This window comes from Cherax quadricarinatus, chromosome 13 (genome assembly GCF_038502225.1).
Source record: "Cherax quadricarinatus isolate ZL_2023a chromosome 13, ASM3850222v1, whole genome shotgun sequence".
Classification (NCBI taxonomy): domain Eukaryota; kingdom Metazoa; phylum Arthropoda; class Malacostraca; order Decapoda; family Parastacidae; genus Cherax; species Cherax quadricarinatus.
Genome location: NC_091304.1, coordinates 3,320,958 through 3,339,441, shown reverse-complemented (window position 1 = coordinate 3,339,441; position 18,484 = coordinate 3,320,958). Strand labels below are relative to the sequence as shown.

The window sequence follows — 18,484 nt, the reverse complement described above, 5'->3', positions numbered from 1 at the left end:
AAATTTGGCTATGATATATTCACCATGTTCATCCCTTGTGCAAGATTTTTTGATACATTCGAGTTGATTTGAGTAGTACATAGCTGTTCCTTCCCCTTGCTGGTCTGTTCTACATGAGGGAGTGTTTGTAAATGGCCCAAGTTGGACTGAAATGTTGTCATAAGTTTCTCTCTTTCCTATGCGTGGGTTATTTGCATATTTATGTGTATTAAATGGAAAAATAAATATAATTATTGTGTTAAACTTCAAAAAAATTAAGTAACTTACTTATCAACTTTGGCTATCATTTGTCTGATGCTGTAGGAAGAGTCAAGGCTATATTGTGTCACTTCACTGGGTGTGGCTCCATCACGATATGGTCGAGCTGGAAATTTGCTAAACCGAAACTCTGTGCCTGGTTTGGGTATCATGTCAGGGAGAACTTGCCTCGGTTCTATCTCAGGTTCAGAGCTCAAAACTATCTCTGGACACGCACTGGAATTGTGGGTGTTGATTCGTGATTTGCTTGGCTGCTGGTCCATGTTACTTAAATCTAAACATTCATTAAACTGATCACCAGAACATGTTGGCTGGTTGTCTGTAGCAGAGGTAGTGCTTGTGCTTTTTGACTTCTTTCTTGTTCCATGCCAAGCATTTACTGATGCTAATTCAATTACTGAACAAATCCTGCCTGTAAAATTTTAAAACAACTGCAATTAATAATTACTATATTTTTCTTATGCTCCCAATCTGACTACTGTATCTCTGCCTTAAACTATTATTATGGGGTAGCATAAACATAAGAATTTATTTTATCTTATGGTAAATATTGTGCTGACAAAAACCTGTGGATAAAATGTTCAGAGGTAATAGATGTAGTTTTATATGCAGCATGGTTAGGCAAGCAGCATGCACATCATTGAACAAAATTCTTTTTCCCCTTTTTCTAAATAAAGATATCAATAAAAGGTTAACACCAAAAAAGGCATCAGCTAATAATAACACAATCTTTGCATCATCAGGAATGAGTATTTTCTGAACACTACTATAATAGAGTGATTTTTTTAACACACTGGCCATTTCCCACTGAGGGTGACTTGAAAAAGAAGAAACACTTTCATCATCACTCACTCCATCACTGTCTTGCCAGAGGCACACTAAAACTACAGTTAAAAAACTGCAATATATCCCCACCCCTCCTTCAAAGTGCAGGCACTGTACTTTCCATCTCCAGGACTCAAGTCTGGCTAACCAGTTTCATAAATGTTACTTTATGATGTTTCTCTTTTCTTGGTGTCACCCTACCTTGGTGGAAGATGGATAGCATGAAAAAAAATGAAATACTAACTCTACTCCCACAAGAAAAAAGCCTTCTTCTATAATCAGTCAATGTAGGTATTTCAAGTGTATGCATTAACATTGATAAACAAATATTTAATCAAAGGACAACCCTCATTAACAAACAGTGCTGAATGACCCATTATTGTAGCTATTAGGAAGAGCTAAATTGCTGTAAAGATGGTGGTGATGGTAATGGTTGGCAGAGGGGTGGTGGGCTTGCATGAGATTTTGCTCAGATAAGTTACATATGCTGTGCTGTACAAGCCATAATACAGATTTTGCTATGTTTTAAGGCAAGTAAACGTTACAAAATATTCAGTGCATACATGCATATTAGTGTAAAACTCTATGGTTTTGCAAAAACAAATCTACAGTAATGCAATTCATGTAAATGGTATCTGATACATTCCTAGCCTCAAAGTAATCTGATGCAATATGATTTGGTGTACTTCAGATATTTAAAAAAAAAACTTCACCTTCATAATTTTAATCACAACAGTCTACAAAGTTCTTGAAAATATCATTCATTCATAAGATGTCCCTACCTGCTGTATGACCTATAGAAGTTTGGTACTTGATTGTATATAATATACCTACCTGATTTTGGAATCATTCTTTCTAACTCTGCAGAAGGAATATATTGTGTCAGTGAGATCCACTTTTCCCAGGACTCTATGGGATATGCTCCAAGACATCTGTCCAAATCACGTAGGCTGGCACGAACTCTTTCCACTTCTTCTGGGTCTACATCTGAGATAACAATATGAAAAATAATAAAGAACTCTTAGGTAAACAAAGTACGGTGGACCCCCGGTTAACGATATTTTTTCACTCCAGAAGTATGTTCAGGTGCCAGTACTGACCGAATTTGTTCCCATAAGGAATATTGTGAAGTAGATTAGTCCATTTCAGACCCCCAAACATACACGTACAAACGCACTTACATAAATACACTTACATAATTGGTCGCATTCGGAGGTGATCGTTATGTGGGGGTCCACTGTATTTGGGTTTTTTCTCTCTATATTTTGTGTTGCAGTATTTACACATATGGTATCTTACAAACTTCCAATAATTTTTCGTTTGTCATTCAGAAATAAATCTGCACAGCATATTTTTTTGTAAATACTACACAAGTACAGGGGAACCTCGGCTTATGAGTTTAATCAGTTCCATGACCTTGCTCGTATCCCGATCTGCTCGTATGCTAAGTCAATTTTCCTCATTTAAATGAATTGAAATGAGATTAATCCGTTTCAGCTGAATTCCTGCTCTCAGGAGGCAGGACAAAATACTTGAACATGACCCTAATATCAACTCTGACTTATTTATCTATCGCAATTCATCTAATATGACATAATAAACCATATAAATAACATAGAAACCTGAAATGTATATATTCTAGAATGAATTTCCTTTATCACTTTTAGTTCTTCCTGTGATTCTTGTCTCCTGTAAGATTTCTTCAGCTTAAGTTCGATATTTTCAATTTCATTGACTAGTCCTCCCTTCGTATTTCAGATATGTTGGCCTCACTCAGCAGTTTGTATAATGAATGTCTCTCTCTTTCTAGTTTAGATCTTCTCTGTCTTTTTCTTAATGGAATGTATCTTGAACAGATCTCAAAAACCACAGAATTAATTTTTTCAAGGCAAATGTTCGGATCCATGTTGTTTAGGATATCTTCCCAGCTTGTTTCATTTAGGACATGGTTTACTTGATCCCATTGTATGTTTTTGTTATTGAAATTGAATTTCGTGAAGAGACCTTCATGACTGCTCACCTTTTGCTGGTCAGGAGCCCTGTGCATACATGTCTGTACCTCCATTATGTTGTGATCTGAGTGTATTGTCTTTGATACAGTTATATTACGTATCAGATCACCATTGTTAGTGAAGATGAGGTCCAGCGTATTTTCTAGTCTTGTAGGCTCTACTATTTGCTGGTTTAAGGTGAATTTGGTGCCGAGATTTAATAGTTTGTGTGTGTGTGAATTTTCATCTGAGATGCCTCCCGGGGTGATCTCTGCTAAAACATTGTTTGCTATATTCCTCCATTTTAGGTGTCTCAAGTTGAAATCTCCTAGTAATAAGATGTCTGGCGCAGGAGTTGGGAGATTTTCCAGACAGTGGTCAATTTTCTCAAGTTCCTCCTGGAATTGCTGGAAAGTTGCATCTGGAGGTTTGCATACTACCACAATGACAATGTTTTGGTTTTCAATCTTTACGGCCAAAACTTCAACTACATCATTTGAGGTGTTCAGTAGTTCTGTGCAAATGAGCGACTCTGTGACATACAGGCCAACCCCCCTTTGTTGCCTGTTTAGTCTGTCGCATCGGAATAGGTTATAACCCGGGATCCATATTTCGTTGTCATAATGATTCTTTACGTGAGTCTCTGTGAATGCTGCAAACATTGCATTTGACTCCACGAGCAGTTCCTTGATGTAAGTAATTTTGTTGTTTTTTGATGGCTTTAGACCCTGTATGTTTGCAAGGACAAATGTCATTGTATTGGTGGAATTTAGAGAGGTTTTATTTGCTGGCTCTAATATCTGTTGTTCTGGAGTAGTGCTAACGTCCGTGCCTCTGCTCCAGAAGTGTTTTCAGTTGGTGTAGGATTATTGTTATTTCTTGCCAGTCTTTTTTCCCTCCTGGCCCTAAAAAACCAGGCCACTGGGCCTGGTGGCTAAAGCTCCCACTTCACACATGGAGGGCCCAGGTTCGATTCCCGGCGGGTGGAAACATTTTGACACGTTTCCTTAAACCTGGTGTCCTGTTCACCTAGCAGCAAATAGGTACCTGGGTGATAGTCGACTGGTGTGGGTCACATCCTGGGGGACAAGATTAAGGACCCCAATGGAAATAAGTTAGACAGTCCTTGATGATGCACTGACTTTCTTGGGTTATCCTGGGTGGCTAGCCCTCCGGGGTTAAAAATCCGAACGAAATCTTATCTTATCTTATCCTCTTTTGTTTCCCATAGTCTGGCTAGTCCCCTTTAGATGATGTGCCTGGCAGTATGTGTTGTAGCATTTTCTTTCATGGACTGATGAGTGACACATTTCTGGGTGAAATAAGTTGACTGAATGATTTACTGACTTGACTGACTGACTTACTGACTTGACTGACTGACTTGACTGACTGACTTGACTGACTGACTTGACTGACTTAACTGACTGACTGACCCTGAAACGGTGCCTAGAGCAGCTGATACCTTACCGTCAGTTGTATAATGTACTGTAGGGTAAAATAGAACAGAAATCCATTACAGAATTTATGCACACTCCAGTACAATCATCGACTTCAGTACCAGTACCTCTACCATCCACCTCAGCCCAGTAGGGCCACAGCATAACACTCCACTCTCTTGGCAATCATCTACAAACACCAGCACCCACAATTTAAGATAAGAAATACTATTACGTATTTCTGTTGCAGTTATATAGTCTTAAGCAGTAAAAACTACATAATACTTATGACAATGCACTACAATTATATATTCACTTTTATTTTTGTAAGATCTGGAGGTCTAAAAAAAAGTCGTTTGAGGGGGAAGCTAGCATCCTAAATTTTTGCTCATCTCCAGAAATAAAAAATCGACCGAGCAACTGCTTGTAGTATCCTGAAAAACTCGTATGGTGGGGCACTCGTAAGCCGAGGTTCCACTGTACAATGACATTTCAAAATACATATACAGCTGTTGGCAAGGAAGAATAAGAAAGAACAGTAAGTTAATTCTGCCAATCTATTTTCTTAAATATAACAAGCAGCAACACAATCCCAAACTTGGGATATGTGATCAGACAAATATGTGAATCATTGCTAGCAATATATAATATTGGAGATGCTAAAATGTTAAATACAGTATTCCAAAATGTAATAGGGTTAATGAAATATAATATGTAATAAAATCTATATTTACCTTCTTTCAAGTCTTCAGCTTTTTCATCATAATGACGCACTACAATTTCTCGTTGCTTAAAAACATGGAAAAATCCTGTTCTCGGTGCTGTGTCTCCTTGGCGACTTACAGCACTGCAATGGGAAGGTGACTGTTAATCTACAAAAGTGTGGCAAGAACTTTTAATTGCTCACAATACAGCCTCTATTCACTTAGCGGTGTACTCGTTTACCGACAACTCGGACTTATGATGGGCTCTCTGACCAGTATGCATACCTAAATAATGTATATTAGAGCAGATTTCCTCTATTCTGTTTATTACAATATACAGTACACTACTGTATAAACATTTAAAAATATACTATAAATGTTACAAATGGTACAAAGGTGACATTAAAGAAATATCAGAGATGGTTGACACAAACCCACTACCATTATAGTATGCTCCTCATTTGGCGACGAATTCGTTTACCAACGCGGTCTTAGGAACAGAACTCCATCGCTAAGTGAGGAAAGGCTGTATATTTTTTTGCTAATTATAATACTACTTCAAGGAATGAAAACATACATTGACAAATTTAGCTGGGCTAAATAAAGTAAGTCTGGCAATAGGCTATATTGAATTTTTTAGTTTACCTTCATTAAGCATTTTTTTTATAAATGTAATAATGAATTACACTTGCACCAAAAAAAATGCACTAAACCTGTATGAGTCATACAGAGCTGCAAGCAGGGGTGTATAAGGGTAGAGATTAATGGAAGCGGGAGGTTAGTGCAAGTGTAAAACTGAAGGAAAAGTTGGTGCAAGTTAGTTTGTTAAATACGTACTTCAAAGCAAGTCTGCATTAAAGTGGGACTTACAGGGAGGAGATAAATGAGACCGAGTTAGTCAGAGCACTGCAGATGTGAATGGTGAATGCTGGATGATCTGATGAACAGGACAGTCTATTAGGATATGATGAACTGATAATGCAACCTGGCAGTCCTCATAGGGAGGTGCTGGGAATTTCTCTTTGTGGTATTTGTATGAAAATAGTGTGTGTTGGATTTGTAAATGTGAGAAAGCAATTTCTCCATACCAGAGAGTGGTGGGAAGATGGCCAGAAACCTAATTGTGCTTCGACAGAAAACAATTTGTTGCGGTTTAAATCAGACCAACATTGTTTCCAGCCATTTTGATGTATAACTAGAGCATGCCTAGAGAGGGTTTTGGGGGATGATGCCCCTGCAACCCAGTCTGTGACCAGGCCTTGCTGCTGAGAGTGCTAGAAAATAGCTTGAGAAGAAACACTCCTGCACGACTTGGTATTTTCTGGATAGCTGACCAATGGACAACATATGTGGGGGAGTCATATGGATAACATATGTGGGGAATCATATTTCTAGATAACCTGTAACACACTCTGGGAATAGGAAACGGCAAACAATAAGGCAGACATTGTTGCAATGTGTACGATAGTGACGAATGCTATATAGTATATAACTCTACAGTGAAAATGTTGACCAACTCTAGTAAACATCCTTGGATCACTAACTGGAAAAACAACTGTATACTCTACTCCATTTAGTAATCTGGAACCATAAGTGTGCATGACTCTGGACCAAGAAAGTTATTGAAAGTGTTCAAGAAAGATTGAGCACATGTTTGTAGCAAATATGTGAGCCTATTGGCATGGAAGAGCAAGGAGCAAATCTGAATCAGTAAAACATCCCAAGTAGGGAGTAGAAAAGCAAGGTATGGGATGAACATGAAGGAAAGGTAAATTGAGAGATGCTACTAAAATGCAAATATGGAGAATAAAAGAATTTTATAAATACTATTGGCAAAGAATAAATTAGTACTATAAATCTTATTAATTATAAAATTTTTGATTATCTCATTTTAGTAATAAGGTAAAATAATGAATACTTAAAATTTACCACTCCCTAACCTATGTCTAGTTTTAACCCTTTGACTGTTTCAGTCGTATATATACGTCTTACGAGGTACCGTGTTTGACATATACAGTGGACCCCTGGTATTTGATGGCATCGGTATTCGATAAATCCGGTATTCGATGCATTATATCGCAAAAAATTTTCCTCGGTATTCGATTGAAAACCCGGTATTCGATACGATTCGTACGAGACCTGTCCATGAGTGGCCAGAACTGCCCCGTGTGCCAGTGTTTACAAGCCAGCCAGTGTGCGCGCATCTAAGGATACATTCGGTACATTCCATATTATCCATATTATCACTGTATTTGGTGCTTGTTTCTGCAAAATAAGTCACCATGGGCCCCAAGAAAGCTTCTAGTGCCAACCCTGTGGTAAAAAGGGTGAGAATTAGTATGGAAATTAAGAAAGATTTTGAAGGGCTTGGGGCTAACCCTGAGAAGCCTATGCCAGTTGTGGAATCCATTGTGTCTACTTCAAAAATTAAGGAAATGTGTGCACAGTGGGTTGAAGTGCAAACCTTTATGGATGAAAATCACCCTAACACAGCTACTGCAAGTCGTGCTGGTGACTATTACAATGACAATGTTGTGGCCCATTTTAGACAAATCGTAAAGGAACAGGAGGTACAGAGCTCTATGGACAGATTTGTTGTGCGACAGAGGTCCAGTGACTCTCAAGCTGGTCCTAGTGGCATTAAAAGAAGGAGGGAAGTAACCCCGGAAAAGGACTTGCTACCTCAAGTCCTAATGGAAGGGGATTCCCCTTCTAAACACTAACACCTCTTCCCTCCTCCCATCCCATCAATCATCACCAGATCTTCATTAACCCTTTGAGGGTCGACAGGCCCTCTCCGAAACTCGTTCTCAGGGTCGGCCAAATTTCAAAAAAAAAAAAAATTATTTTTTCTTATGAAAAAATAGTGTTTTTTTTTCTAAACATTATAGGATAAACAAAAAAAATTTACCATCAATACTTACGGAGATATGGATGCATGAAGTTTGCAGAAAATGAGCCGCGTATGGCAACAGCGGCGACTGCCGCTCACCCAGTAAACTTTAGTTTACTTGTATTTGAAGGTTTGTTGTTTTTTTCACTATTTTATTTTTTCACATAACTTATGTGGCCTATGAGACCAAAGTAAGGTGCAATGTACATATATACACTCGTTGTATACAACACAATAAGCACACAAACATAATTATCAATATATTGTTTACAAAACTTGTTTACAAAAACAAACAATACAAAACATTGTTTATTATTATTGTTCTATAATATATATACCAATATACAGTCACTGAACATATTCTTATTAGTTCTGCAGCTTGTGGAACTCTGAAACATGGTGTCATACACAATGGTGTTTTATCTTTCTCCCTCATTCTATCTCTTTCAATCTGTCTCTCTCTTTCTATCTGTCTGTCTATCTCTGTCTCACAGGTACACATAAATACAAGTATACATAGTATAAATTACCTAGGATAACCCAAGAAATCCAGACAAAGTGCTATACTCTTCTTGAAGATGTGAGTAAAAGTGATGACACAGTCTTGTGGCTCTCTGAGACAGAGAGCTAGACGGATAGACAGATAGACAGGGAGCTTGACAGACAGACAAATAGACAGACAGAAATGTTAGTGTACCAGTACCAGTGTACTAGTGTTCCACCCTCCTCCTCCTCTTCTTCCTCTTCCCCCTACTCTTCCTCCTCTTCCCCCTACTCTTCCTCATACTCTTCCTCTTCCTCCTACTCTTCCTCTTCCTCCTCCTCCTCTTCTTCCTCTTCCTCCTCCTCCTCCTCTTCTTCCTCTTCCTCCTCTTCCCCCTAATCTTCCTCCTACTATTCCTCTTCCTCCTCCTCTTCCTCTTATTCCTCTTCCTCCTACTCTTCCTCTTCCTCCTCCTCCTCTTCCTCTTCCTCCTCCTCCTCTTCTTCCTCTTCCCCCTACTCTTCCTCCTTCTCCTTCTCCTCCATAGTGTAAATTACCAGGAGTCAGCAGCTGTCAAAATGACATATTGTCTCATTACTCACTCCCCCTCCCGCCTGTCAAAACAATGGGGTCGGATGCTGCTTCCCTTCCTCCATTCTATCTAATTATCTTTCTCCCTCATTCTATCTGTCTTTTTATCTCTGTCTCACAGGTACACATAAATACAAGTATACATAGTATAAATTACCTAGGATAACCCAAGAAACCCAGACAAAGTGCTATACTCTGCTTGAAGATGTGAGTAAAAGTGATGACGCAGTCTTGTGGCTCTCTGAGACAGAGAGCTAGACGGATAGACAGGGAGCTTGACAGACAGGCAAATAGACAGACAGACAAATGTTAGTATACCAGCAAAAACAAAGGGAGGGCGATGTTTATCTCATCTTTTGGCATCAGCTCTACCCTCATTTACCCTCATCAAACGTCAGCACTTATCAGATGTTATCTCCCCTTATCTTGTTACTGTCATGGGTGAACATTTATTATTACATATTATTATTACCTATTATTATTATTATGTATTATTATTATGTATTATTATTATTATTATGTATTATTGTTATCATTACGTATTCTTCTTCTTCCTCCTCCTCCTCCTCTTCTTCCTCCTCCTCTTCTTCCTCCTCCTCCTCTTCTTCTTCCTCCTCCTCCTCCTCTGCCTCCTCCTCCTCTGCCTCCTCCTCCTCTTGCCTCCTCCTCCTCTTGCCTCCTCCTCCTCTTGCCTCCTCCTCCTCTTGCCTCCTCCTCCTCTTGCCTCCTCCTCCTCTGCCTCCTCCTCCTCTGCCTCCTCCTCCTCCATTCTTGGAACAAGTTTGAAGAGCTTGTAGTTCATAATCACTATCACTATCATCACCAATGCTCACATCTGAGTCTGGGATTTTGGAAAATAGGAGTTTCCTCTTTGATTCTTGTACAACTGAACGTGAACAAGACGGCCCAGCACCAGAGGTGGAAGGCTGTGGGTTGTCTGGGTTTTCCTCACTATTACCCATATTATGGTCATTAGTTTCGGTCAAAACCTCACCAGAACCTTGAAACTCATCTTCACTGTCACTTCCATCTGTATTAGAACTGTCACTGGGGAACAAAAGTGTCCCAATTCGCCGAGGAGTGAGGAACTTCTTACCGCAGGGCACGGTGGAAATTGTGTACTATGATGGCATTCCCACAATGCACCACTGGGTCCCAGATTTTTTTCCTACTGCGCACACCCACCACACAGACCCATTCTCTCACATCTAGGCTTATCAGCCTTTTCCTGCGAGATTTGAGGCCGCTAGAATTTATGCGTACTAGTATGTCAAAAACCCCTACGCCTAAGACATACTAGTATGACCAAAACCCTCAAAGGGTTAAAGGTAAGTGTCAATTATTCTATTGTCATTAATCTATTGTTATTGTTGTTATTGTAATTCTTCTATTGCATTAAACTTAATATTTCATGTGGTAAATTTTTTTTTTCATACTTTCGGGCGTCTTGCACGGATTAATTTGATTTCCATTATTTCTTATGAGGAAAATTGATTCGGTTTTCGATATTATCGGTATTCGCTGAGCTCTCAGGAACGGATTAATATCGAATACTCGGGGTCCACTGTATATACTCATAAATTCTAGCGGCTTCAAATCAAGCAGGAGAAAGCTGTTAGGCCCACGTGAGAGAATGGGTCTGTGTGGTCAGTGTGCACCATATAAAAAAAATCCTGGAGCACGCAGTGCATAATGAGAAAAAAAAAACTCCGACCATTTTTTTAATTAAAATGCCGACTTTGTGGTCTATTTTCGTATAGTATTTAGAGTTGTATTCTCGTTTTCTTGGTCTTATTTGATAGAATGGAAAACATATTATAGAAATAGAGGTGATTTTGATTGGTTTTACTATAAAAAGAACATGGAAATGGAGCACAAAGCAGGGGAAATGTTTGATTTTTGCCGATGTTCAAAAGAAAACAAATGATGTCGTTGTCCAATACATGTCCAACTAGCTATTCTAATAAGCAGTCATGAATGGGTTGACATTATTTGTACACTTATTACAGTATTGCAGTAGTTTGCATAACAGTAAATCTTCTATTTTTAGTTTGAATAAAAATTCAAAATAGAAAGCAAGAGTAATATCAGAGGGGCTTGGAGACATGACTAATGAACAAAGAAAATGTTATTTTAGAGCCAGGAATGTCTGCATTGTTCATTCTGGACCTTATTTTGAAATTATCATATTTTTTAATTTTCGTGAAATTGGCCAAATTGCAAATTTCTGACCACGTTATTGGGTAGTTAAATCGGTAAATGGGCAGTTTCTTGTACTCAATCGATAGAAAAAATGGAGTTCTAAAGAAATAGCTATGAGTTTGGTCGAATGGAACAATGGAATTAGCTGAAAATAGGGCTCAAAGTGGGCGAAATCGCCGATTTATAAATATTGCCGAGGTCGCTAACTTCGCTAGAGTGTAATTCCATCAGTTTTCCGTCAAATTTCGTTTTTTTTTTGGTGTCTTTACAATCGGAAAAAGATTCTCTATCATTTCATAAGAATTTTTTTTTTTTTTTTTGAAATTCTGCGACACCAGGAGACACCTCAGGATTGGGGGTTGCGACAGTCTGTAAGCATTAGGATCTGTATGTCCAAAATACTCAGGCATGTTTGTGGTTTTCTTTGTACTCAACATTTTATAAAACATAAATCACACATTGTAACCTTTGCAAAGAAATAAAAATTGTACTGTACTGTATTGTATTGTATTGCTAACATATGTAATAGTTTTGTATGTGTAAGGATTGTGAAGGTCACTGAAGGAAGCAAAATAGAAGAGACATTGGGTATTGTGTCAATTTTGCAAAGACATTTGCCTCTGTATACAGGCTCTTGACTGGGAAAGATTTAAAAACCCTTAGACAGTTGTAACCTTGGTGAAAAAGTAGTGGGGGATGCGAAAAGCAAATGATCTCTGTAGTCTAGCTAAGATAAGATTATGACAGAATGTTGGCAAAGAGTTTGTCTATCAGCTCCACAAAAAGAAAAAAATGGGGTAAATGTCAAACTTTTTCCAGATCAAAAAGACTGCAATAACTGATTATCACTGAAGGCATTGTGGGAATATGTATTGAGGCAGATTAAGGGGGCAATGGTGGAAAAGCACTTTCTGAAACCAAGTTGACTTGGGAGTGTGTGTTTTGAGTTTTAAGGGCTTGGGTCTTGAGCATCCAGCAGCTTTGTGTGAGCACATATGATCAAGGTTAATGGAAAAAAAAAGTGGTTTTTATAGCATGATGTGCTGTTGGAGTGTTGGTAAGATAACATTCATGAAGGAATTCATGAAAACTGGGTAGTCAGATTTTACTACTGGAGGGGGTGGGGGTGTTGTAGTTAGGAGGGTCAAATGAACTGTGATATCTGCACAATTCTGGCAAGACAACTATTGAAAGTGTGACAGTGACTGCATTTTCTTTTTCTTAGGTCACTGTACATTGGTGGGGGACAGCATGTCAAAAAATATTATACAGTGGGCCCCCGGTTTACAATATTATTTTATTCCAGAAGTATGTTCAGGTGCCAGTACTAACCAAATTTGTTCCCATAAGGAATATTGTGAATTAGATTAGTCCATTTCAGACCCCCAAACATACACATACAAACGCACTTACATAAATACACTTACATAATTGGTCGCATTGGGAGCTGATCGTAAACTGGGGGTCCACTGTATATTATTATTATTATTATTTTCAACGTGTCAGCCGCTTCCCACCGAGGCAGGGTTTCCCAAAAAGAAAGAAAAACCCCAAAAGGAATAAAAAACTTTCATCATCATTCAACGCTTTCACCATCACTCATACATAATAACTGTCTTTGCAGAGGCCCTCAGGTATGACAGTTTAGACATCCCTCCAAACTGCCAATATCTTAAACCCCTCCTTTAAAGTGCAGGCATTGTACTTCCTATTTCCAGGTAGGGTGACCCCAGAAAAAGAAGAAACACTTTCACTATCACTGTCTTTCCACCCCTCCTTCAGAATGCAGGTACTGTGCTTCCCACCTCCAGGACTCAAGTCTGGCTAACTAGTTTCCTTGAATCTCTCCATAAATTTTACACTGCTCACATTTCAATAGCACATCAAGTCATAAAAATCACTTGCCTCCGCTCACTCCTATATAACATGCTCATACATGCCTGCTGGATGTCTAAGCCCCCACACACAAAACCTCCTTCACCTCCTCTGTCCAGCCATTCCTAGGACGACCCTTTTCCCACCTTTTGTCCACTACAGATTTATATGCCCTCTGAGTTATCATATTTTGTTCCAGCCTCTCTAAATGTCCAACCCATCTTCTGAATAATACTTTTAGTAACCCCACACCTCCTAATCTCCAAGCTACATTATTATATTTACAAAAACAGCAAAATGAAGTATTTTTATGGATGCTAACCTAAAATAAATAAAGTGGATACCTGGAGGAATCATCTTCACCCCTTTAAATCTTTCACCAACATTCCAGGAACTTAAGTCAATGCCAAACTCTGTTCCAATTGGCATGCCAAGGAGGACTAGTGTTCCCCCCTCTTCAAACATCTGGAGGGCCAACTCTGGATCCATGGTTCTAATCCTGTAAAGCATATTAATTTATTTGTAATTAAATCTAATAATTTACACAGTACTGTAATGTATACATTCAATACAGTTCCTAGAAAATACAAATGAACATTATCAATACCATGTACTATACTAGCCTATTTTGGTTTATATTGAGAGTATGAGAGTAAGCCAGACATGGTGCCTTTATTGGGCTATCCCAGGTTACTAACCATACATGTTAGCAAGCAAAATAAAATCTTCTTGGCTTTGTAATTATTATAAACATAACTAAGTGCTAAACCCATTAACAAACAAAATTTATTTCTTTGTGTAGTATACAAAATGTAGTTTACATGTGATAAAATAATGTTAAGCACAAAAATGGCACCAGTGCTGCCCTGGCTTTGTAAGCTGCACCAGAAACTGTGTCAAAAAATAATCCATTGGTGTCTAGTGAATATGTAACACAGCCAACATTAACTGCTATATAAATATGGCATATCACTGTCAAAAGATGAGATAATTAACAAAGATCCTAACAGAAATACGTCACACTGACTAAAAGGCTTTCCTTGGGATAAATCTCCCGCAGATAATGTACTACTGTTATTGCATCCCTAAAATATGTTGATATTCACGAGCATTGTACAAATTTTAGTTTGCAGAAAAAGAATTTCATAATTACTGGCTTTCTTTTGTGACTACCAATGTTTTACTACATGTAAACAACATTATTTGTACTGCATAAATAAATTAAAACTGTATCGCATTGTAGATTTCTACCCAAAATGCCTAGGTAGTGATGCCTAGGCATGCTAGTGGCTTTCTTTGTAACTAATATTTTGTATGTAAACTACACACTGTAATTAATATTGTATAATATGTAAACCCCACATTGTAATCTTTACAGAGAAATAAACATTTCAATTTCAAATAGAATTTGTTTTATCTTCACTCTCCACTAATTTTTTTTTAAATGATCATATTCATTAACTTAATACATATTATTTTAATAGTTACATTATTTGACTTCAGTGAGTTATCACAGGTCACATCTACATAATGTTCTATACATGTGTACCAGTAATATCTGCATGTTCTCAAACCAGTGTAAAAATAAATGTATGCTAATGAATGAAATACAGTACAGTACTAAATTAAAACTTTCTTAATGGCTGAAATAAGGCCATAATTATTATTATTATTATTATTATTATTATTATTATTATTATTACATTATTATTACTACTATTATTAGTATTATGGTATAATTTTGATTGTTCTTTATGGATTTGGGAAGTGCCAAATCCATAAAGTTTATACAGCAAATGAGGAATAAGAAGTAATTAGTCTTGATCTGAAGACAGGGATGAGTAGCTCCAATTCCATGGATTAAGAGCCATTCATCAGTATCAAGGCATCCCCTCCCCCTTGAAGAGCATTAAACTTGCAATCCTTACAGGGCATTTTGGTGCTGGTGAAGAGCTCTTGATTCAAGGAATTACAGTTAGTCTCTTTTTCCTCCAACCTAATTACTTCCCATTCTCCCTAAACCACCTATGGGTTTAGCACTTTCTCATAAATATCTTAAGGCCGTACTTACCTGGACAGTAACACCAAGATCACTGTAATCACTAAAACACAGACTCAAGCTCCTATCCATGTATATACACAGAAATACATGCAATACAAGGACCCCAATGGAAAAACATACAATACAGCCTGGTTGATCAGGCCCTGATCCACCATGAGGTCTGGTCACAGACCAGGCCACAGAGGTGTTGACCCCCAAAACCCTCTCCAGGTATACAGTACAAGGGCCCCAATGGAAATAAATCTGTCTGTCTGACTTTTTAGGTTATCCTCAGTAATCTACACATATGCTGCTATGTATGATAATTAATGTAACTGTATTATGTGTACCTGTACCTGAATAAACTTAATTACTTACTATAGATACAAACATTAATACAGTACAGAGAAAAACACTCATACAGAGGTAGAGATGAGCACAGATACAGATATAAGATTTGTTTGGATTACAGGCAAGTATATGCAGGTGAGATATAAGCAGATACACATAAATACACAGTCACAGCCAGCAGTTATGTCTCGACCCCTGCAATCACAATTAGGTGAGTACAAAGATATACAGTGGACCCTCGACCAATGATGGCATCATATAACGTTAAATCCGACTAGCGATACATTTTAATGCAAAAATTTTGCCTCGACTAGCGCTAAAAAACTCGACCAACGCGATTCGTTCCGTTCGAGATGCGTCCACGTGTGGCCTGTACAGTGTTTACAAGCCAGCCACCGCGGTCGCATCCAAACATACAATCGGAACATTTCATATCACAGTGTTTTTAGTGACTGCACCTGCAAAATAAGTCACCATGGGCCCCAAGAAAGCTTCTAGTGCCATCTCTGTGATAAAAAGGGTGAGAATTAGTATGGAAATTAAGAAAGATTTTGAAGGATTTGGGGCTAACCCTGAGATGCCTATGCCAGTTGTGGAATCCATTGTGCCTACTTCAAAGATTAAGGAAATGTGTGCAAAGTGGGTTGAACTGCAAACCTTTATGGATGAAAATCACCCTCACACAGCTATTGCAAGCCGTGCTGGTGACTGTCACAATGACAATGTTGTGGCCCATTTTAGACAAATCGTAAAGGAACGGGAGGTACAGAGCTCTATGGACACATATGTTGTGCGACAGAGGTCCAGTGACTCTCAAGCTGGTCCTAGTGGCATTAAAAGAAGAAGGGAAGTAACCCCGGAAAAGGACTTGACACCTCAAGTCCTAATGGAAGGGGATTCCCCTTCTAAATGCTAACACCATCCACTCTCCCCTCCTCCCATCCCATCAATCATCACCAGATCTTCAATAAAGGTAAGTGTCTTGTAATTGCACATGTCTTCTTCAGTTTGCGTGTATTAAAATTAATATTTCATGTGGTAAAATTTTTTTTTCAATACTTTGGGGTGTCAGGAACGGATTAATTTGATTTCCATTATTTCTTATGGGGAAAATTAACTCGACTAACGATAATTTTGACTAACGATGAACTCTCAGGAACGGATTAACATTGTTGGTCGAGGGTCCACTGTACAGAGATAAACAGAAACACAATACAGATATACACATATAGACACAGATGAATCTAATGACACTAGAGGACAGAAGAATCAAGGTAGGATAACATACAATATACTCAAGGAACTGATATGGTAGACAGAGATAGGTTGTATGAGAGGCAAGAGATGGGAACTTGGAGACACAGCTGGACATTAAAAGATACAAATGAGCCACAGGGATGTCAGGAAGTATTTCTTCAGTCTCAGTGCAACTGGGAAGTAGAATGATTAAGAACAGGTACAATAGTGCCCATGAGGTTAGGAGAAAGTAAATCTGGAGAGTGACAAATTAAGTGGTGGGGCCAGGAGCTGAGAATCAACTCTTGTAACCAAAAATAGGCAAGTGCAAATACTTATAATAATAATAATAATAATAATAAATAATAATAATAATAATAATTTTATTTCTACAAGTACATGTACAAGGTATACAGTCCTAGCTGACATTAATGACATACTACTATATAGAAAGCGCCTTGTTATGTAGAGCATTTCGGGCAAATTAGGTCAGTTTTGTCCCAGGATGCGACCCACACCGGTTGACTAACTCCCAGGTATCCATTTTACTGATGGGTGAACATAGACAACCAGTGTTAAGGAAACACGCCCATGTTTCCACCCCTTCGCCGGGAATCGAACCCGACCCCTCAATGTGTGAAGCGACAGCTTTTGCCACAAGGCCACGTGCAATTTAAACAAATCATGGAACGGGTGGGTTTGTACCCATGACAGCGAGTCGTAAAACTCCCGGTCAGTGAGCAAGCCACGGGTTCAAACCCCTCCTATTCCGTAGTTTGTTTACAATCCTGTTATTACGATTTCGTGAGTCACGTGAAGTTTAGTTATTTCTTCGTCCCAGTAACTGAAAAAATTGTAGTGTATTGGTTCACTGATGTCTGCTGGTTGCTTGCTGCATAGATGCACAAAGAGATACTACTACTTCTTCACGATATAAGCAGTTCGCTTAGCAGGTTTCTTTCCCGCTGACTACACGATATACAAATCTTCAGGATACCTCGTCTTGTTGGGGTTTATAAGGTCACTGACAGCTTACTCCGCATCATCATCATCTTTTTCTTCGAGTTTTTAGGCGCCACTGATAGTTGATAATACACTCAACTCACATACTGAGTGTTTGTGGTTCGATCCTCGTCACGGATGCAAACTTTGGCATATTTCCTTACACTTGTTGCCCTTGTTCATCTAGCAATTAGTAGGTACCTGGGTGTTAGTCGACCGTTATGGGTTCCATCCTGGAGGACAAGCTTAATGGACCCTAATGAAAATAAGAAATACAATCTTCGGTAACTCACTGACTTTATTGGGTTATGCCGGATGGAAAATTCTCTGGAGGTTTTATGGTCTCTGGCCATAAAACCCCCAGAGAGTTATCTGGGGGGGTGACAGTGCCCCTGACAGCTTACGACGTATCTTCTCTTTTGGGCCCCTCAAGGAAGGTTCCTTGATGCTGGTGAAGGGCTCTTGATCTAGGGAATTGGATATGTGCTCCAGTTCCCTGAATTAAACCCGAATACCTTCCACACCCCCACCACAGGTGCTGTATAATCCTAAGGGTTTAGTGCTTCCCCCTTGATTTTAATAATAATAATAATAA

At 38.6% G+C, this 18,484-nt stretch overlaps 1 protein-coding gene across 7 annotated transcripts in view; it reads right to left on the bottom strand.

Moving 5' to 3' along the window:
• LOC128688673 (protein AAR2 homolog) overlaps positions 1 to 18,033 on the bottom strand; it is a 29,238-nt gene extending 11,205 nt beyond the window's left edge. Inside the window, exons 1-5 of one of the 7 annotated variants that reach the window (XM_053776630.2) lie at positions 17,885 to 18,033; positions 13,582 to 13,758; positions 5,245 to 5,357; positions 1,918 to 2,070; positions 268 to 670 (exon numbers count right to left, since the gene is read on the bottom strand). In XM_053776630.2, the coding sequence (XP_053632605.1) occupies positions 268 to 670; positions 1,918 to 2,070; positions 5,245 to 5,357; positions 13,582 to 13,748 (836 nt within the window). In that variant the 5' untranslated portion in view covers positions 13,749 to 13,758; positions 17,885 to 18,033. Of the gene's footprint in view, positions 1 to 267; positions 671 to 1,917; positions 2,071 to 5,244; positions 5,358 to 13,581; positions 13,759 to 17,327; positions 17,540 to 17,592; positions 17,617 to 17,671 lie in introns of those variants that run through there. The other 6 variants (XM_053776629.1, XM_053776627.1, XM_053776628.1 and 3 more) reach the window with 6 other exon arrangements.
• Positions 18,034 to 18,484: the final 451 nt, after the last annotated feature.